Genomic DNA, 22,247 nt, shown 5'->3' with positions numbered 1-22,247 from the left:
CCTCCTTTTGGGTATACAATCTAACTGGGCTTCTAATATTGTGGTTTTGAGTAAACTCCATGCACTCTTGAGCGAAGTGACTGTCCTAATTTCCCCCCTCAGCTTTTTTTTTCACCATACTCCTCATTTTGGAGAAGTTTCCTCTTCTGAAATTCAAAATGTCCGTGTTAGACATCCTTGGTGATTCTCTCCCTGCATGTATGCTGAATTTGATGGCACTATGGTCACTGTTCCCTAAAGGGTCGATGACACTGACATCACGCACCAGGTCCTGGGTGTCACTCAGAATTAGATCTAAGGTCGCCTTCTCTCTGGTTGGTTCCATGACCAACTGTTCTAGGGCACAGTCATTTAGCGTATCTAGAAATTTGACCTCTTTGTCCTGACTTGAATGTGAATTTACCCAGTCTATGTGTGGGTAGTTGAAATCACCCATTATTACAGCCCTGCCTCTCCTTGACACCTCCCTGATTTCCTCCTGCAACTCCCAGTCACTGTCATCATTTTGATCCGGAGGGCGATAGCACGTCCCCAGTAGCACGTTTCCTTTCCGACCCTGTATAGTCACCCACAGGGTTTCTGTGGAGGACTCCAGTCCACTTAGGTTTTCTAGCTTATTAGATTCTATCCCTACTTTAACATACAGTGCTACCCCTCCTCCAAGGCGCCCCTCCCTTTCCTTTCTGTAGAGTTTATACCCAGGGATAACAGTGTCCCACTGGTTCTCACTGTTCCACCATGTTTCTGTTATGCCCACATTCATTCATGGACCTTCATTCTCCATGACAGCAGAGGAGCTACCGGCCCTGGAGTGGGATGCCTCTATCACATCCCTGAAGGTCTCGTCCACATGTCTCTCTGAGCTTCTCCAGATCCGCCACCTTGGTCTCGAGGGAACGGATTTGTTCCCTGAGAGCCAGGAGCTCCTTGCACCGAGCACACACCCACGACTTCTGCCCATGGGGCAAATAGTCGTACATGTGGCACTCTGTGCAATACACTGGGAAGTGCCCCTTCCCCTGCTGACCTTCTATCTTCATACTGTTTTAGTTAGCTCCCTGCACTCTGGAAAGCTCTGCAAGATCAAAAAGACATTGCTGAGGGTCAGCAATGTGTTTCCAAACTTGTAGAAGTCTTCCAGGGCACAGGAAGCACTCTGGACTCTGAGGGCTCCCAGTGCATCCTTGCAGTGCCTCCTTATGCACATGCTTTGTTAGTCAGATGTTACTAGTGAACTTCTTGTTTCCATTTTATAGTATTTTAATATACAGCACAATTTCATTGATAAAGATATTCTGGGGAAATATTTAAAAATTCAGATAACTTGATCAATTGTGTGCTACATACACAAGTAGGGGGGAAACCATGGTTTGACATGGGAAGAATACTTGGAAGAATACCCAATTTGCTTTCATAACTGGATATATATACAGTTTTACTATTTTATCTCTAAGACAAGCTAAATACCATTGGAGTTGTGCAATGTTTGCCAGTATCCATGATTCCCCACCCCACCTCCTCTCACAGCCTTTTATTGAACCTTGGCTGAGCTTCCAGTTTTAACAAAAGTTATTTCCATATGACTTTGCATGTCCACAGATTACTATAACTACAAATAATTATATATGGCTTTTCAACAACAAGTTCTCAGAGTGGTTAACGTAGAAAAATAAATAAGGTGTACTGTCCCAAGAGGGCTCATAATCTAAAAAGAAACATAAGGAAGACACCAGCAACAATCACTGGAGAGATGCTGTGCAGGGTTTGGATAAGGATGGTTGTGCTAAATATAAGAGAATCACCACTTTAAGATGTGCTTCTTTGCTCAGTTAGCAGGAGTGACTCCATTTATATTTTCCTTGGTAAATGAGCACATTTATTTCTCTCTTACCAAGTGCCTATAATTAATTGCTCACTTTCATTTGATTAGAACTAATGATTCATACCTAATGAAGAAAATATTAAAAGACCAACCCAATCAATTACAGGGGAATAATTATGCTTATTCAAATAGTTATGGCCCCTTCTATTAACTAACACTTGCAATTTTATAAAATAAAAACTGTCAAAACCTATTTTATCTTCTGTTTGAATACAGAAGTCAATCTAAATAATTTATGCAAACACATTAACTAACTCTTTATGCCTCTGTATGATGGGAATTATTAACTATGTTTTCCAACTGGGAGCTTCACACTGTGTTCTCCTTCCTCTTGCTCTTTCTTTGGTTCCTTTTCTCCCATTTTCTTGTGAAACCGGCTCTTGAAAAATCGTAGTTTCTCTCTCTCTCGCCTCTCTTTCATCCCTTCAGGTTCCTGAAAGAAAAAATGATGCTGACAGTTAAATATATTGAATGACAATATTTTAAAAACCAAATTTAAGAAAATCCTTTAGCATCTTGTTTTTCTCTAAAATATCTTCTACTGTGAGTAATATGTCACATTTGGTAAAGTGCCACTTAGTTTCCAAGTTGTTTTTTAAATTGTATAATTTTGCAAAGCAAAATAAGAAGTTAAGGACAGCTTTTAAAGATGAAAATATAGAAGCTGTATTGAAGTACAGCATGCACTACCAATTTCTAATGCTCTTGTAGGTTTAAAGTTAGTTATTTGCTGAAGTAACTTGCCAAAGCAATACTAAAATATAAAAGTCTGGATATAGGCTTTGACATACAGAGCTTTGGAGTTCTAATCCAAACTTCCAGAGGGGTAACCATTTTAGCCTGTAGGCAAAAAATAACATCTTCAAGTAGGCATAAAAGCAACATCTTGCAGCATCTTAAAGACTAGGAAACTTACTGTAGTATAACTCCATAAATGTTTGTTACAAAAAATTTATTAAGGGTGCCACAAAATTATTTGTTGTTTAATCTGGGCTTGTTTATGGAAACCATTTTATCTAGAACAATAATCTTCCTTTCCTAGATCCATATGTAAAACAGGGAACAATTTTACTGACGAAAAATTAAGTAAGAAGAAAAGTTATGGGGGGAAACACAGAATGCCATCAACTTCAGAGATAGTCATATTGTACCAAGGCTAATGCTCATCTGTGCAGCAGGGAACTTGCCTAGGGAGCAAGAAGTTGCTGAGGTTCAAAGAGATTCGAATCCCCACAGGTATGTTTCCCAGACTACGGGAAACACCTATATCGACTATGGGAAATACCTATAGAAGCAGCGATATAAGAAGATGCTGAAAGGCATCAGCTCATACTGCATGGGAGATGGCAATGGTAAACCCCTCCTGTATTCTACCAAAGAAAACCACATGGCTCTGTGGTTGCCAGGAGTCGACACCGACTCAATGGTACAACTTTACCTTCATATGCTCCCTTGAAATGTTTGTTATGTTAAGCCACCTAGGGGGCCTTTTAGATCAAAAGACAAAGTATAAATCTTTAGAACAAACACAACTTAGTTCATGTATTAACTCTTTCTGAATAGCAAATCTAAGAAGTACTCACACTATTGTTTCCCTGCAAATAAGCTAACATGGTTCCCCAAGCACAGGATTCTAATGTCTTTCTATATTTTGTCTATATATGGTAAATTTGAGTCACAGTGAATTTGAACCTGAGAAAGATCTTCTACTTCTCTTGGGCATGACATCATTTTGGAATGATTGATCTAATTACTGAGTGCTAAAAATCTGTTGAGAACAATAACAGTTAAAATATGAAGATTATATTCAGCATTTCATTTAATTTTAAAAAATAATTTAAACCTTTCAGCAAGAATATTCCACCGCAAAAAGTAATGCATCAGCTAAACTAAGTTAAAATGCAAATTTTGGTATCTGTAGGTATTTGGGAAGTATGATATTCAGAATTTCCTCTAAAAAAACAAAAACAAAAACAGATTATCTAAACATTCACCAAGCATATTCTGGTACGAAAAGAAATGCATCCAGCTAATTACAGTGGCAGGATTTGGTATCTGTGATCATTTGACTTTATTTTGCACAAACTCTTCAAAATATATAATAGATATGGAACCCTATCCTCCACCCCAAATCAAGTAATAATATTGGAACCCTCCTTGTCCCTTGAAATAGATCTGAGAGGGGAAGATCTGAAATAGATCTGAGCTGGGAAGGCTGCAGCAATATTAATTGAAGTCATTGCAGCCAACTGCTTGGCAATGTACACATCCTCCAAACATTTCTTCCTCTTTAAAAAATAATGGGGGGGGTGATGTCATCAGCATGGCAGATATCTAAATCCTGAGTTCCATTCCCACACTAGCCTTCCTATGCTTGTATAAATGCCTTGATACCAATCTACAAATTATAATGGGCAGATCTGAATCTTCAAAAACCCATAATTCCACCTGTGCAAAGAGAGACCTCAAATCCTACTTAGCCCCAGTGAACTTTGATGTGTCTGCTCCACTACTGCAGCAAACTCAAAAACTTAAAATGATGTCTCATGAAACTCCAACTGACAACAAACTTGCAAACACTTCATTGGATGACACAAGGTTAGTTCTCTCTGAAATCAGATCTCTTAAAGATTAGCTTCTTCAGCCATTAAATGCTCTCATTCAGCCTCTGCAATTGAAAGTCAATGAAATTGAGACAAAGCTCTCTGACATAGCTCATTCAGCAAATATTGCACTGGAACTAAGTACAACTATACAAACAGAAGTACAATGCTTGCAAAAGAATGAATCAAAATATCTTTTCCCGCCTTGAAAATGCTGAAAATTTTCTTCGTAGAGACTCGTAGAGAGCTTAGGGGCTTTCCAGAGCGTATTGAAGGACCATAATTACATTCATGACTAATTGGTTAAGTAGTGAACTGCAGCTTGAAGTGGGAATATATCCAACTCTAGTTAATGCCTACTGTGTTGGCTCAGCTCCTGCCAAACCTAATCCCCCCGCTCTGCCCCGGGACATCCTCGTTAGGTTTCTTGATTTTAGAACCAAGAACAAGATTTTTCATGATTCTCACACAAGAGGTGAAATGAGAGTTTCCAAAACTCTCCCATCCAAATTTTCCCAGATATCTCACCAGAAACACTGAAAAATAGAAAGGCAATGAAACTCATTACAAAATCCCTTTCTGTTGTGCAGATCAGATATCGCTGGGGCTTTCCATTTTGTCTAGAAGTTTACTTCATAGGAATTACTCATTCAGTGAGGGACTTGGATGAAGGATATTAAGCTGTTAGGTCAGAATCCACATCCAAATGGTGCACACACACCCCGCCGCCATCAACAGGCTCAAAGGGTAGGGGGTAGAAACAAAGCCCTATGACTAAGCAACTTTTATCTCAACTAGCCATGGCTTATAGCCACCTAATGGCGCAGTGGGGAAATGACTTGACTAGCAAGCCAAAAGTTGCCGGTTCGAATCTCCACTGGTATGTTTCCCAGACTATGGGAAATACCTATATCGGGCAGCAGCGATATAGGAAGATGCTGAAAGACATCATCTCATTCTGTGTAAGAGAAGGCAATGGTAAACCCCTCCTGTATTCTACCAAAGACAACCACAGGGCTCTGTGTTTGCCAGGAGTCAACACCAACTCGACAGCACACACCCATGGCTTATAAGGTAGCAGGTGTAATTACATAAATAGCTGACGTGTATGGGAGTACTGGCTTTAAGCTTTAGACTCCCCCCATATTACTTTGTGTTGTTTAACTTTTTGCCTAACTTCTATTATGAATATACAACCTTACAGTGTGTCACTGTACAGTGTGTCACAAAGATTTAATATTAAATCTTTTCCTCTACAATATATTGCCACTGGGACCTCTAATGTTCAGAGAGTTTCCATCTTAATATAAGAAACCTGTTGGTTCCCTTCCTCCTCCAAATCTCATCTAGATATAGATGGACATTATATCCTTTTAGAAGGGTTTTTTGGGGGGAAATTACCCCTACTTATTGGTACCATATATGCAACCAATTCTGGCCAACTCAAATGTATTACTCAGATACTTTAAAAAGTAGAAAAGGCAATATTCCTAATCAAATTATCAGATGTGACTTCAATCTGGATATAGACTCTTCTGTGGATAGGCTTCAAGTCTCCAACATTCCTACTTTATCTCCCTGCTACCATTCTTCTTTTGCACAACTATCCAAATTAGATTTAATGGACTCTTGGTGCTGTCTTCATCCTACAGAATGCAACTTCACCTATTATTCCTCAAGACATCAGTCCTATTCCAGGACAGATTTAACTATCATTTCTGCTGCGCTTATACCCAACTTACACTCAGCTTTAATCGGTGACTGAATATGTTTGGATCATAACTGGACCTTAACCATTCTTAAATTTGACAACCCTTCCTCTCCTTCACCAACTTGGAGATTTAATAACACTCTTCTACATGACCTTGACTCTACCAAGAGTAAGACCCTATCTACTTCCAGGTACTTCTCCTTCAACAAGGAATGTTGAATAAGTCCAGAGATGATATGGGAAGCCACAAAGGCTGTCTTTCATGGGTCCTGTATTAGCATCATGTTGAACCTAAAAAGGATAAAGAATCTGAACAAGACTACTCTTCATGACAGATTCATGATTTGGAAACTCTGTAGAAAAACAGAGGAGGGAGGAAAATTTACACTAACCTCCAAAGGGCAAGAGCCAAATCAGGTCTTCTTGAAACTAATCGTATACAACTTGCCTACCTAAGACAAGACTATTATGGAAGGGTCCCCAGGGCCACTAAGTTTCTTGCTCGGGTGGGTCTCAAAAAAAGTATCCTCCCAAACTATAAAATTAATTAAATCCTCACAGAAAGGTCTAACTCCGGACACTATTGACATCTTACATACATTCAGCGATTACTACAAGAAGCTTTATACATCAGATCTACCAGATCCAATTTCTATCTTGGCTTTCCTGGAAGAAAACTTACCTTTCCATTTCTCTCCAGAGCATGCTCAATATATGAATAAACATACAGAAAAAGAGGAAATAGAAGAGATCATCTCCAATTTAAAATGAGACAAGGCTCTGGGAAAAGATGGCTTTACGGCACTGTTTTATAAGACATTCAAATCTGAGTTCTCTTCACATTTAGATGACTGGTTTAAATTTATTCTAAACTCTGGGACTATCCCTCCTTCTTGGAAAGAAACTGAAATAATATAGTAATCCCCAAACCTAACAAAAACTCTTCAAATTCTTCTTTTTACAGACCACTAGCCCTTATCAATCAGGACACTAAAATCTTCACAGCCTTGTTCACTTGTTGACCCAATACATTTATCAGGCACTATGTTCACATCAACCAATCGGGATTTATCCCCAAAAGGAACTTATTTATTCAACATGTATATCAGGCCTGCTCAACTTAGGCCCCCCAGCTGTTTCTGGACTACAGTTCCCATAATCCCCAGCCACAGTGGCCAGTAGCCAGGGATTATGGGAACTGTAGGCCAACATCTGCAGGAGGGCCGGAGTTGAGCAGCCCTGATGTATATTCTACAAATTCTCCGCTGACTGTACTTTCCCTCAATGCAGATAAAGCATTTGATTGCCTTGAACCGCTATGTTTGATTCAATACTTAACTAAAGCTATTGCTTGTCCTAAATTTATATCGTTATTAAAGGTCTGTACACCATTCTGACAACTAGTCTAAGAATTAATGGACTTACCTCTGAGCAATTCTGAGTCCAAAGAGGCACCAGGCAAGGATGTCCTCTTTCACCTCTGCTATTCGCCCTCTCTATCGAACCTCTGGCATGGGATATAAAGAACTCCCCTCATATTCATGGCTACCACATGAATGGAACAGAACATACTATTAGTCTCTTTGCTGATGACCTTTATTTTTCCCAGATCCATCTTCAGCTATTTCTACATCTTTACATTTGTTTAACATCCTCTGCTCTTTTGAAAAAGTCTCTGGCTTCCGTATTAATTCCTCAAAGTTTGTTATAATACTTCTGAAATCACTATAAATTATCTACACTCCCTCACTATATTTAACTGGCCTTCTAAACAATGGAAATCTCTCGGCATTGGGTTTCCCACTGATGATGCTTATGTTATAGATATTAATTTCCGTGCTCTACTTCACTCAGTTAAGTGGGACTTTCTGAACTGGAAAAATTTCAGCCTGACTTGACTGCAGAGACTCTTTCTCATCAAAATGAGCATCCTTCCTAAGTTTGTATTTTTATTCCTTGCATTATCGTATCACATCCCAGAAGCTCTACTAAAGTCCTGGTGATGCATTTTCAGGGCTCAGAAAATCCACTAGTCTATTTGTCTGTGATGAGTTAAAAATGATGCCTGATGAGCAAAAAAAATCCTGACAAGTAATGTACCATCATAGCTCAACAAGTAAAAGGTTTCTTCTCTGGCTGGTAAGCAGAGCCAATATTTCTTTACCCCTGTTGATAACTTCTTAAGGAATTATAAACCATCCTGTATACAAAAAGCCAACTTACATTGGTCATTTGAATGAGGCGGACTACAGTTCCTGGACCTTCTGCTGTATTATGAAGCTGTTCAACTTCATCATATACCTACCCTTCTACATGCATCTGACCCCGCAACACTGGGCTTCTTTTGAATGCTCTGCATGCCATTCATACCCATTTGAATAAGTCCTTTGGCAACAAAGTTCAGATTGTCTCTCTTCAATCTCTGCTAACCCATACCTATCCACTCTCCTCCATTGCTAGGACAAATGGAAAAAACTCTTGCTCCTTGGCCCTCACCCATATCCACGCCTTTTGGCCAGTCTCAATTCTGACCTGCCAAATATCCTATGTGACTTGGAAGCATCTCAAAATTACAAAATTATCTGATTTAATATCCAATGGCAAACTCCTTTCTTTTCAGCAATTAATGGATAATGCTCAACGTCCTTCATTGAGAACTAAAAGACACTATATTACCTTCAAAGGAAAGCTACCTTTATTATGCCACACCCTCACCCGTTTGAGAGATTTGTAACAGAAAATGAATATCCTCCTTCTGGCTCTCTGTCAAGGATTTACAGCATCCTGGTATCTTCAATGGGACTTGGCTCCTTCATATATAAGTAAGTGGGAGAGTGACTTTGGTGCCCCTGTTTCTTAAGATGATTTGAAGAAAATCTGGTCATCATATTTCCTTACCTCCTTTTCCTTGAACATCAAAGAACATGCCTTTAAGGTAATGACCAGATGGCACATGCCCCCAGCCCAACTATCAGCCATTTTCCCTAAGCTGATGCCAATTTGCTAGAAAGGCTGTGGTCAAAAGGGCTCTTTCTTCCACACCTGGTAGTCTTGTCCATTTTTACAAAAATTCTGGTTGAGAATACACCACCATATTAATGCTATTTTATCATGTCAGATCCGCTTAGCAGCAGTCAACTTCCTTCTTATTCTATCTCAAATTATATTGTCTACAGGAGCAGAGAGGAAACTCTTTTCATTACTCACTATGGCTTTCAAATGTGTTATTTGTAAGTTCTGGAAAAAGGAAGGTCACATTCTGATCCGTTCATGGTTTTCCAAAGTATGGAATTTAATGCTCCAAGATAAAATGTCCTGAAATTTAAAACAAGCTTACCTAGCTAGCACACATTTTTATTCTAGATGGCAACTCTTTTGGCAATATGTCTTTCATGACACGGATCCAATTCATTCAGCTGCTGTACTCAGTATTATTGCCATTTGGTGACTGAACTATCTCCTTTTCTTTCTCATATTACAATATATGGTACTTCATGTGATCTGGGGAGGCCAGGTTTTTGAGTTCTATTTTCATTATATTGGATAACCTGGTTTATGTAACTGAGCTATAATTGAAGGTAATAGCTTTCACTATTGTCTTTGTATTGAAAAATGACAATAATTTTTTTTAAAAAAAAAATTAAAATGCACCTACACTCTAACACATGCATTCTGTGTATCAGGGTGGATTTGATTTAAATCAAACTGATTTAAATCACGATTTAAATCACGATTTAAATCACTAGCAGGGTGGATAAAAATCAATGATTTTTTTAAAAAAATAAAAAAATCGGATTTTTTTGATTTAAATTGGATTTTTTTTATTTAAATCAGATTTTTTTGATTTAAAAAAAAATCATTGATTTTTATCCACCCTGCTAGTGATTTAAATCGTGATTTAAATCGTGATTTAAATCAGTTTGATTTAAATCAAATCCACCCTGCTGTGTATGTGTAGAATAATACTTTTAATATGAAGTATATAGTAAGAGCAGGTTAAAACAACTGCACTGGATATTTAAATGATATAAAAAGGGACACTTTACAGAACTGCATTATCAAATAGATCAAGAAAATAGCTTAGGTGGGTATCTGAAGAAGCCATTCAAATCTAACTGCCATGGCTGGCTTAGACCAAGTAATATGTCTGAACTGTGTAAGCAATTCTTGGGCTTAGCCCATTCCACATTTAGCTTGCTTCACCTCTTGGGATCAACATTGTTTACAGATGTTATAGGCTATGAAATTCAATCAGACTAGCATGTACAAAACATGAATTTGACTTCAGTAATTGTATACACTTAAAATGATTGTTGCCTACCAAAGAAACTGAGCGCTTGTTTTTGAAGTGCAGCTGCCTCTCAAATGATTCTGAAAATTCCTGAATAGAGTTTGATCGACTGTTTGGTCCACTGGTTGCATGGGAAGCATTACCATTTGAAGATTTTTTGCATGCCTTCATATGACAATGGCATTTTGTATCTTGGTCTTCTTGCAATTCTTTGCAATCCTTCAGATGGCCTGATAATGGGATCTTAGTAGAAGCATGAAGTCTTGTCATGTGGATGGAAGAAAGCTTGGCCTGTAAACAGAATAAGCCTTTATTCTATAAAAATATAAATAGCTTTTACAGCAAAAATCTGTCACAAACTAAAGGACTCTCCACATTCATTTGAGTTGCAGTAGCCATGCAGTGAAATGAATAGCAGTACAAGCTTTGATCAGAGAGCTAACTAATTCTGATTTGAAAAATGGATTCCTGATATTTAAAAACCATAATTAATCCAGAATAGCATGTTCTTAAGTTCAACATGATCACACATTGGTACGTAGAGTATATTTTTGCCGTTTAATGTCTAAATGTTTGAGCACTGTCTTTTTCCGAGATGTTTGCATAAATACTCCTTTTGTTTAGATAAAATAAGTTTGTCTACCCAACATTTGCTTGGGTTGCCTTTTACCTTAAGCTACAGAGCATTAAAGTAAAGTGTGCCGTCAAATCAATTTCGACTCCTGGCGCCCACAAAGTCCTATGGTTTTCTTTGGTAGAATACAGGAGAGGTTTACCATTGCCTCCTCCCACACAGTATGAGATGATGCCTTTCAGCATCTTCCTATATCACTGCTGCCCAATATAGCACCAGTGGGAATTTGAACCGGCAACCTTCTCTTGTTAGTCAAGCATTTCGCTGCTTTTAAGATAGTCTGAAAGGAATGTAGATCGTTTCTCCACAGCTTTAAAGAATAGAGCAAGAGCTCCACCCTCACCAGGGTGCTTTCCAGATTAGATCCTACAATGGGGTCAGGACGTATCTCGGAAGTGTGCTTCCACAATTATTGCATCGTGACACCACAGTACCTATGTGGACAGCAAGGTTCAGTTCATATTTCCAATGCCTTGTTGCGAATTTAATCGCTGCGATATAGAGCAAGGACGCTGTATATCTGGTGTCAAAAAGTTGCTTTTTCGGGTTGTTCGTTGCCGCGAGACTGTTCCCCCTACTGTTTATGTTCAGAATGCGACTTGCCCGAATGGAGGCATTTCGCTGCTGTTCCAGCAGCTAGTTTGGAAAGTGCCCAGGATACTAGCTCCATTGCAGCGCACGGGAGGGGGATGAGGAAGCAATTTTTGCTTCTCTTTCCTCTCTGTATAGGCCCTGTTTGCTGCCAGGAATATATCCCTGAGGATTGCAGAGCCCTCAGGAACATATTTTTGGGGCTTATAGTCAGTTTTAGAGAAAGTGGAAGATGGATGAAAATTCCCCTTGCCTCGAGTACATGGTGCACATTAGCTGCACGAGTGCCGCCTCAGTCTGGATGTTGGCTATTGTTTCTTTTGTTTCATCGCTAATACTGTTACTGTTTACAGAGGCCTATGCAGTGAACAAAGTCCCATTTGCTCTTTTTTTTCTACTGAAAGAGTAATAGATTGTGATTTAATATTCATGAAGCTGATTTTCTTTATATTTATGAAGTAGCCAGTAAAATTCTCATTTACTTTAATTATGGTTATTACTTTATGAAACCCAGTCAGCTGCATTTGGGTTTATATTCCTTACAATAAAGACTTTATTGCTAAAGGCACAATTTATTATTGCATATAACATTGTATGTACCTTCAAAGTAATAAATATGACTTTGTATATTTTCTCACATTGCAGAAAACTCTGTTCTCCTTTTGAGAAAATGGTGTTTTAATGTAGAAGTACAAGGACCTACAGTAACTTGGGTGTGGGTATAATGCACTGAGTATCCCTACATACGGGTGCAGATCCATCCATTTCATGAGACTTCTTGTGAAGAGCTGTCAGTTAATTATATCCCATATGCGCTATGAAATGGGCCATAAATGTTAATTAAAAGAGCCTGGAAATGTTCTTCCATTTCATTTCAAACTTTAAAACTACTCTTAAAATTTTAAAGGGGAGTTATTGCAATAAATGTTGCCCCTCAGATATGGATGTAGCATTCATTACACCATCTACAACTAAAAACATCCTTACATTATCCTCTTGTTTTACTGATCCTGTGAAAAAAATTTAACATAACATTTTACTCTTTATGGTAATCACTACCACAGGATACAGTGATGTCCTTTTTAAAGACACATTATGATGTAGCTATTGTGGTTATTAGCCATAAGCCACCCTGTGCCATTTTTGAAAGGGCGGTATATAAATCAAATAAATAAATAATAGCAAATAGAACATCCATGTTCAGAGGCAATAATCTCTGAATGATTGATGCTGGAGACCTTCATACCCTGCTTGTAAGTTTCAAGAGGTATCTGGTTGGCTGCTACTAGAAGCAGAGTGCTTGACTGGATGATTATTAGTCCGATTACAGCATGGTGCTTACATTATCTGTTAAATTATAAAGCAAACTATGGAAAAATAAACTAAAATTTCAACTAGGGATTCGACAAGAACTGGAAAATACACAAAAAAACAAAAAGACCCTACAGAAATAGATGGATCTATGCAAGATTAATACTTTTAACATATTTTCTAAATAAGAAGTATCAGAATTACTTTGCCCTTAAGTATGCTGCACCTTAAATATGTGTATTACTTTATACATTCGCGTAGTCATGTTTCCATAAGGAAACTGATCCCATAAGTAATACGTGAGTTATAACATGCTGGTTTAAAAAAAATCATAATGCTGTTTTATGTGCCATATAATTGTTGGTCACTTAAAATTATATATGTACTGCATACTTTATGCGTGAAAAATAAACAAAAAATATCATTGCAGTAATAATCCTGAATCACATACAACCTGCAGTATTACTAACATTTAGTATTACTAAATGTTAGCAATACTAACATTTACTGAGATTATTATTCAGTTTTAAAGATATTTTGAACTTTACACTGTAAAATTCACTTTACAGCCAACAGGAACTTTGCTCGCAAGAAATGAATGCATAAGGGCTGCAATCCTATGTACTCTTTTAGTTCGGGCCCAATGCACCTCCTATTCCCTGTCTCACTTTGTTCTCCTCAGGTAAAAAATAATGTCTGGATTTCTGGGGTTTTCTAAAAGCACCATCAGTATCAGGTTGAAAGCGCACAAGTGATGAGCTGCAAATGCCACATTGTGGAATGGATTCAAAACTTAATGGCTGACATCCAGACTAGCACTGTCTCAGTCTGGATGTCAGCCAGTGATTTTCCTGGTAATTCAGGTCTCCACACACTAAAAGGTGTATGTGGGATGCCTAGGCAAATCTAGCCATTTTGTAGATCTTGAGTTAGATAGGTTCACAAAATGGTTCTTCAGCTAGGGCCAGTTATTGTTTTGCACTAATCAAATAAGTCATTAACCATTTTGTTTCTTCAGCAGTCCTTGCCCTAGTGATTTTGAGCCCATCATCTATATACTGCTTCTGAAAGTGCTGAAATTTGAGACTTTTTATGGATGGAGAACTGCAGTGTCTGAGGGCAAGTGGGATGAACCAGCAGATTCAGGGTGACCCACAGATATGTCAGTATATCAGAAATCTGAATGGGGAAAACTGCTAAAAGGGTGGGGGAACCCTCAAACTGCCCCTATGCGAGTAAATGAGATGGAATGTCTGTGAGCTCAGACAGTTGTTAGCAGTTAACAGATACACAGGTGGGTGGAGGTAATGGAACACTGTGGTAAAGCGGAGAAAAAGAATGGGAATAACACTCTGTCAAGAAAGTCAAAATCCCTTCTGCTTGAGGTAGAAAGGTCTATAAAACCCTGGTTTTCTCACCAGCCATTTCACAGCTTTATGTTTTATGAGGAGGAAGGGTTTGAAAAGAGGCTGAGACTGAGCATTAATGTCCCCCCAGAACACCCAGAAAACAGAAATAATAAAAGTTGTATATGAAGTAAGCCCAAATTAGAGCAGGCACTCCCATTTTTGCAGCTAATTTTTGTTTTTTTACCATGCTCGGTTCCAGGCACAGGTAACACTTGCACACAGGTAACACTCCACCATAGTGTAGTGGGTCCATTCTTGCACATACTAAATGTGGTAGTCCCATGTCCATCAATAAGGCAGTAAAACAGGGCCACCCACAGACAAGCATGTGGTTTCTTCATGCTTGGAGAATTCCCAAGATATTTGGGGGTGGGGATTAACTTTTTTAAAAGGCTTCTTAAAACCCACACGCCTGATGAGGACTGAGCATGCTGATTTGTTCTGCAGGGCTAGAGTATATTGAAGGCAGTTTGGTAGCCTATGAAACATTTTCTAAAAAAAGTAAAAACAGGAGCAGGGACCAGACTGCTTGAGCTTCTTACGGCATATGGTATTCTGGACTGAGAGACTAGGGTCAGGTGATGAGCACCATTTAGTGTGCACCCTAATTTCTCCTCACCACCAATCCAGGATGCTATAAGCTTTTAAAGTAAAAGGTGGTGGTGGGGGGGATATATCAGAATCAGAGGAAAAGTGCTTCCTCAAGTCCTAATGAATCTCCCCTTCTGCCAGGGCTCTTTAAGATGTAAAAGGGTCAGAGCCTCTAAGAGTTTAAAGTACCATGGAATAAAGTGGGGGAATGAAATTAGGGTTGGGGCAGTGCACCATCATCTAGCCTGGAGTTATTTATCTAGCGTTGCAACTCAGCGGTTTCATGCTATAGCATTACGGGACAATTTCCCAAATGGCTGTCATTCTTCCTCTGCGATTCTTCACAGACCCATTAAAAATATAGCTGACACAGCTTAAAAAAAAACATACAGTTGATAACTACCATATCCTGATGAAAATTTAAGATAGCATTCTTTTTCCACAGTTCACCTCTTATTCTTAACCCGTCCTCCATCATAACTGAGATTCCTACATACAGATAAAGGATTCCATCAATTTTTGCTGTGCAAATATATTTACTTATGGCTCAAGGTCTTATGGAGTAAATGTATTATCATCAATCAATACTGAGTAATCTAGATTTTACTGATTAGGTCTGATTCTGGAAAGGGCCATTATTGGCACTGATCCTAAAATGTATTAAGGATACACATCTTCTGATGCATTTGATAGAAACAAGCACAACAAATATTCAACCGCACTATAATGCATGCCATTATAGGCCGTTGTGCTTTTTGAAGAACTCCTTTTATCACCATTTCCTCCTGTCTTTCTGTTCAGTCTTACCGGTAGGGAAGCCCTCCTTTCGCCAGAAGATCTTGTCTGTGGTTTCCTGTAGGCTCTACTCTCTTTTTCCTTCTCATCTGTTACACTGTGTCCCCAGAAACTGCTCATCCATTTTGCAAAAGAGATATCATCATCCTCTTCATAGTCCATGTACAGACGGGAAATATGTATGTGAAACAGCACTGCTGGATTAGAGAGCCACGCAAAGTTCAGATGATGAGGGAACAGGCCTGCAATTTCAACACCGCCCCTTCTAACAGGAAAACATTGCAACCCACCTAAAAGCAATCCAACAATTATATTAGTCCAGTGTTGTTCTTGGTCATGTCTATATATGTACATGCCAAACCCTGGTAATCTATTTTAAAAATGGTTACTTGCTTCTAACCTTTCCATTACAGAAATTCCCAATGTCACACACCCTGCAGGATGGCAAGAGAAATGGGTTGCCTAGTTCATATTCTTGCCGCTGAGTGCACCAACTGTCAATATCAATGGAGAATTGCCCACAATAACATGCCTGGCAGGCATAGGCAGTGATTTGGATCTGGTTTGCAACCTAGGGAAGCAGAATTAATGTATTGACCATGAACAAGAGCCAGCACAATATAGATTTCAACTGACTTTAGGAAATAAATAACTTGTGTCCCTGTTCTCTCTTTAATATTTGGATTATGCATTCTAGCTGAACACAAAGTCTCTCCTGAGAGAATTCTAGCACTGCAGTTAGCTAACACTGCCTAGAAGCCTTACCCTAGTCCTGCAGGAAACAGTGAGGATTACGTCTAATGTTAGTGTATGTGCAACTACAGATGGCCCTCGTTATTTGCGGGGCTTCAGTTCCCTCCAATTCATGCAAATACGGAAACCGCAAATAATGAAAACTTAACTCTATGGGGATTGGGGGGTTAGGTTCTGCTGGGGGAGGCCCTAAAAAGTGGGGCAAAATAAGAATAGAACTGCATAGTACCTTGCTCTCCAGGGCTGCAGGGCTCAAGAAATGCCCCTGAAAACCCCCAAATCAGCCAAATCTTTGGCCAAAAAAAGTTTTTTTTTTTTTTACAGAGTCTCTAAACGGCTGACGGAAGTGACACTGGAAATCATTTCCAGCCACTCTGCAACCACAAATAGGGGAATTTTAGCCTATTTTCACACCATAGATAAAGAAACTGTCTTAGGACCCATCCACAGATACATGGAACTGCAGTTGCCGGAACTGCAGGTGAAGAGGGCTACCTGTATATGTTTCTCTTTGCAATAATTTGTACATCCCAGGGCACATAGCTGATTTTTGTAAATGGCAGTCACATGGCCACATTCCCAGATTAATTCAGAAACAAGTCCCAACCTCCATGAGAGCTTATAGGAGCAGGAATGGTTCTCCATGAGTCCTCAAGAGCAACTGAGTCCTGGTTAATGAAGTGGCTTCTCAGAGCACAGCTCACCTTTCAGATTTCAATTATCCCCATCCAGAGTACCTTTTCTGGCTCAGAATACTTTGGCGTATCATTTGGCAATGGGAGTCCAACTGTTGAAAATAAATACAAAAATTTGACATCTAACAAAATATAATCTCTCTCTCATACACATACTTTGCCTCATCATTGTTTTTATACACATTTGTTCTTATAGACAAATTATGTTCATATCCTCTATAATAAAGTGCCTGGGTGTGCGCCCGTGTCCTCCGGTGCCTGCGCGCATGCCCAGAACGGCCGAGGGAGACACGGCCGCAGGCACCAGGCGGCCATGTTGGCCGGATGGCCGGCCCGGCCGCAGAAGGGCCAGAGGCGGCCACGGGGAGGGTAGAGGCGGCGGCGGGTCCAGCCCGGCCGCGGGGAGAGGAGATGCGGCAGCGGTGGGTCTGGCCCGCCCGCCAAAAAGGACAGGGGCGGCGGGTCCAGACTGGCCGCAGGGAGGGGAAAGACGGCGGGGGCTGGAGGCATTCTTGGCGGCGGCGGCGTAACTCTCCGCCCGGCCGCAAGGAGAACAGAGGCAGCGGCGGCAGGCACCACTCTAGGTGGCGGCAGCGTAACTCTCCGCTCGGCCAGAAGGCCAAAGGCGGCATCGGCGGGCGGCACTCTTGCCGGCGGCGGCAGAAGTCTCCGCCCGGCCGGGAAGCCAGAGGCAGCGGCGGCGGGTCCAGCCGGCTCGCAGGAAGGCCAGAGGCGGTGGTGGTGGATCCGGCCCAGCCGCGAGGAAGGCAATGGCGACGGCAGCACCCTACTAGCGCCTGTTATTTTAACGGGCTTAAAAATACTAGTATAGACATATTCATGGAGAAAAGGTCTATCAGTGGCTACTAGTCTGGTGGCTATAGGCCACCTCCAGTCTGAGAGGCAAGATGCCTCTGAATATCAGTTGCAGGAGAGAGGGCATGCCCTTACCTCTTGCCTGTGGGCTTCCCAGAGGCATCTGGTGGGCCACTGTGTGAAACATGATGCTGGACTAGATAGGCCTTCGGCCAGATCCAGCAAGGCTATTCTTATGTTCTTTGGTGAGGAAACCACAAAATTACATTAGATTATTCCACCACCCTTAGCCACAACACTAGGGGCTCTTTCGAATGGCAATTTATTCCAATGCCAGTTCCAGTTCTGATGGAAGATGTAATAAGTCCTCCATATGACATTCAAGTACGTTGTGTATGTCCTTAGTGCCATCTACTGACAAACCGTGAAAAAGCATTGTCTTTTCAATACGACTTTTATTCTAACTTAAAAGATATGGCTTTTTAACGTACTGGATGTCACCTGGATGACTGAATGTTCTGAGAATTCTGAGCACCTACCTATGATGTGGGAAGTATTGTATTGTCCTTCATCTTGGGCAGGAAAATATCTTGGACAGCCCCTTCATTCAGATGGTAATTTATTCCAACCAGCATAAGTTCCAATGGGAGACTCCCATTGGAATTTATGCTGGTTGGAATAAATTACAGTCTGAACAAAGGGGCTGTCCAAGATATTTTCCTGCCTGAGATGAAGGACAATACAATACCTCCCACATTGTAGGCAGGTGCTCAGCATTCTCAGAACATGCTGCTGAGGCAGTGGCATGTGGGACTATGCCACCAAGCCAGGCAGGGGTGTTTCTAGCTTGTGTTGTTGGGGGCGGGGAGGGGGAGAAGGGGCTTGCCCCAGTGAGAGCATGATGAGAAAATGAAGAGCATCCCACAGTGGGGTGAGGAAGAGTGGTGGCAGTGGGCAGCAGGGAGGTTTGTGGGGTTGCGGCTGTGGTGGCAGGAAGGCAGCACTCACTGCCTGCTGTGCCCCTCCTTGCATCCATGTCTGAGGAGATGCCTCATGGAAGGGCTGCCCCTGACCAGAAGAAGCCTAGAACTTTGGTTCACCCAATCAATTTATTATTATACATTATTTCAAATAGATTGGTAAGATGTTCAAGACAAACAGAAGCACCAATTACTTCATCAATGCATAGTTAATTTGCGGAATCCTTTGTAACAAGATATGGTAAAAATTACCAGCTCAGACCTATCTTTGAAAAGTTAGACTAATTCTTAGGTTTATCAATGGCTATTATCTCAATCAAATATTCTCTGTATATTCTTTTTGTTTTTAGTTGTCCTGTCAAAAATATCTGAGGGTAGAATGAACTGGTTTTTCAAAATTAAAAAAATTGAGAGCATTTTTCTTCTTATCCTTAGGAGATCCTCACAGATGATTATGCGATGGCAGATTTTTCTCTTCCACCATTAAGACCACCAGGAAAACCATCATCAGTGGTCAATGTGCATCTTCCAAAAGTGAAAATATCAACAAGACAAACAGCAGCATCTTCATCAAACATAGTAACTTCTTCCTTCCATCCAATCAGAAGTCCAAACAAACATATATCATCACCTTCCCCAATGACAAATCCTGCTTTTCTTCCTCCACTGAATCTTTCAAGTAAGAAAATAGGGAAAAACAATGCTCTCCCTCCACTGAATGCTGCAGTCAAACAAACAGAAGCAACACAAGAAGAATTTTATTTGCAGGTGAGTGACCAGACACAGTAACCTCAGTAACAACAGCCACTGTTTGTTTTGTTCAGGTTAGTGTGTCAGGCAAACTAATCTCACTAGCTAGCCACATATTTTGGTTATGTGTCTTGACTCCAGCAGACTGCTGCTGCAGGAAAGCAAAGGCAGAATTAGAAAGCTGAGTTTATAAAATAAGTTGTATAAACTGCACAGTTAAGTACACTTGTATCCCTAAACATATCTACTCAGAATAAGCATATAGAACCTGTGACACACCAAAAGGGCCACCAGGAATTTAATTATATTATAACTAACTTTTCAGATGAACAAGGCAATTCAGGAGCTGCTGTTTCTTGCAGCTATTTCCAACTCTGGCCTTTTAATCTACCCCCCTTCACTACCTGCTGTGAACACAACAGGAATTCAGCTCACTGCAGCAGGCAGGGGAAGGAGAAAAGACAAAAGGACTAGGTGGAAGAAGGAACAGTTGCTGAGTCTTTGCATCAGCAGACAATTTAAAGGTATTGGGTCAATTTCTGAGTCTCAGCCTGGCAGCCCACCAGCTATGTATGGAGGTCAACCAATAAACACCCTTAAAAAAACAGCAAGGGAATGACACTGGTTGACTTTGGTGTATCAAAAGTTGTGCAGACATGACATAACAATAAATCAATATTATTGCAATCAATCGCAATAAAATAGCCACTTAACCCCCGCAGGGAAAAACAGAGCTATTTATATTATATATTTATTTATTTAACCTATTTTTATACGGCCCAAAACTTACGTCTCTGGGCAGTTTACAACCAAGCAAAATAAATAACAGAAAAAGTTAAAACACTACAACAATTTAAAAATTTTAAAACTATTAAAACAGTATTTAATTAAAAGCCTGGGTGAACAGATGCATCTTTAAAGACTTCTTAAAAGCTGTCAGAGAAGGGGAGGCTCTTATTTCAGCAGGGAGCACATTCCAAAGCTTCGGGGCAGCAGTGAAGGCCCATCCCCAAGTAGCCACCAGACGAGACGGTGGCAACTGCAGACGGACATCTCCTGATGATCTCAATGGGTGGTGGGGTTCATAACGAAGATGTTCTCTTAAATTCACAGGGCCCAAGCTGTTTAGGGCTTTATAGGTTATAACCAGCACCTTGTATTTCGCTTGGAAACTTACCGGCAGCCAAGGGTGCTCTCCCTCACCCACCGCATTTCCCTCACCGGCGCTGTGCGCAAAATCGCTGCACAGGGTGGTCGTGTACTTTCTTACCACCCTGGTCAGCGTCAGATCAGAAGTAGCCGGTGCATGTTGTTGTTAATTCAGTTTCTATACCGCCCTTCCAAAAATGGCTCAGGGCGGTTTACACAGAGAAATAATAAATAAGTCACATTCTAAAAAGAAACATAAGATAGACACCAGCAACAGTCACTGGAGGTCCTGTGCTGGGGGTGGATAGGGCCACTTACTCTCCCCCTGCTAAATAAAGAGAATCACCACATTAAAAGGTGCCTCTTTGCCAAGTTAGCAGGGCGTGACGTGCACATGCACACTGGCCACTTCCAGTCTGATGCTGACCGGGGTGGCAAGAAAGTATGCTGCCACGCTGCGCAGCGATTTTGGGCACAGCGCCGGTGCGGGCAATGTGGGGGGAGGGGACGAGCACCCTCCTTGCTCCTTAAAGGAAAAACCCGCGCCACTGCCAAACTGTCTGTCCGCTGGACCTTGCACATCCCTATCAGCTATATATGTGAGTGTGGCATCTGGGGTTGGCAATGCTGGGCACCTGACAAGCCTCACACCGTGGGGGCGCACCACTGACTCCTGGAGTGACTGCCCTTGCCGTCACTGCCTCTACCTGTCCTGTGTAAGGGTGCAGCCAGTGATGGAGAGAGCCTCTGCTTACCTTGCCCTCTCCTTTTGTGCAATAGTGTGAACTGAGTCCAAAGCGAATAGAATGGGCAGCGGTGGGTGGCAGCAGCAGCCAAGAGGTGCTGGTAAGCTGGCCAACTCAGAAAGCAGAATCAACAGCACCTTGCCCAAGGACACCGCCGCCCGCCTGCACTGGAGCTGGCAATGTTTGTGTTCATTATATGTGTGTCCTGCTTTTCACCCAAACTGGCTCCCAAAGCGTTTTAAAATTACAACCCACCATTGTGGTGTATCCCTATCGTTCAGCCCTGCAAAGATCCTAGGCATCAGAGGAGGCCCTCGCCAGACTCGAGGAGCGATTCCACGGGCTGCACTACAGCCACTTTCCGCCAGCAGGTTGCACAGCGTCTCTAGTGGTACCGTGGCGGCGCTGACGCCTTTTCGCCAGCAAGTGGCGCTGCAGGCAGCGTTGGGCTGTTGGAAGGCATGCGGCGAGCGGAAGCCTTCCCAGGCCCCCTTTCCCATTATGCTCCTGGTTTCCGTTGACCCTTTTCTCTCTCGCCCG

The 22,247-nt window shown here is 41.1% G+C and overlaps 2 protein-coding genes across 9 annotated transcripts in view; one reads left to right on the top strand and one right to left on the bottom strand.

Moving 5' to 3' along the window:
* LOC128350481 (uncharacterized) overlaps positions 1-20,431 on the top strand; it is a 41,234-nt gene extending 20,803 nt beyond the window's left edge. Inside the window, exons 3-4 of the mRNA XM_053308904.1 lie at positions 19,498-19,830; positions 20,138-20,431. Of these exons, the coding sequence (XP_053164879.1) occupies positions 19,498-19,830; positions 20,138-20,431 (627 nt within the window). The remainder of the gene's footprint in view (positions 1-19,497; positions 19,831-20,137) is intronic.
* LNP1 (leukemia NUP98 fusion partner 1) lies at positions 1,237-22,197 on the bottom strand. Of its 8 annotated transcripts, none has more exons than XM_053311373.1 (5): positions 21,963-22,197; positions 17,276-17,358; positions 15,831-16,108; positions 10,518-10,778; positions 1,237-2,315 (listed from the first exon to the last, which is right to left on the bottom strand). In XM_053311373.1, exons 3-5 carry the CDS (start codon positions 15,978-15,980, stop codon positions 2,166-2,168), a joined length of 561 nt encoding a protein of 186 aa, XP_053167348.1. In that variant the 5' UTR covers positions 15,981-16,108; positions 17,276-17,358; positions 21,963-22,197; the 3' UTR covers positions 1,237-2,165. The 8 variants fall into 8 exon arrangements, 6 of the variants coding, with proteins under 6 accessions (XP_053167348.1, XP_053167349.1, XP_053167350.1 ...); XM_053311374.1 differs by having other exon boundaries at positions 15,831-16,015; XM_053311375.1 differs by having other exon boundaries at positions 15,831-16,012.
* Between the last annotated feature and the right edge of the window lie 50 nt (positions 22,198-22,247).

The sequence above is a fragment of the Hemicordylus capensis genome, chromosome 3, assembly GCF_027244095.1.
Source record: "Hemicordylus capensis ecotype Gifberg chromosome 3, rHemCap1.1.pri, whole genome shotgun sequence".
In the NCBI taxonomy this organism is placed as follows: domain Eukaryota; kingdom Metazoa; phylum Chordata; class Lepidosauria; order Squamata; family Cordylidae; genus Hemicordylus; species Hemicordylus capensis.
Note: the sequence above shows the minus strand (reverse complement) of the source record. Positions and strands in the feature narration are given on the sequence as shown.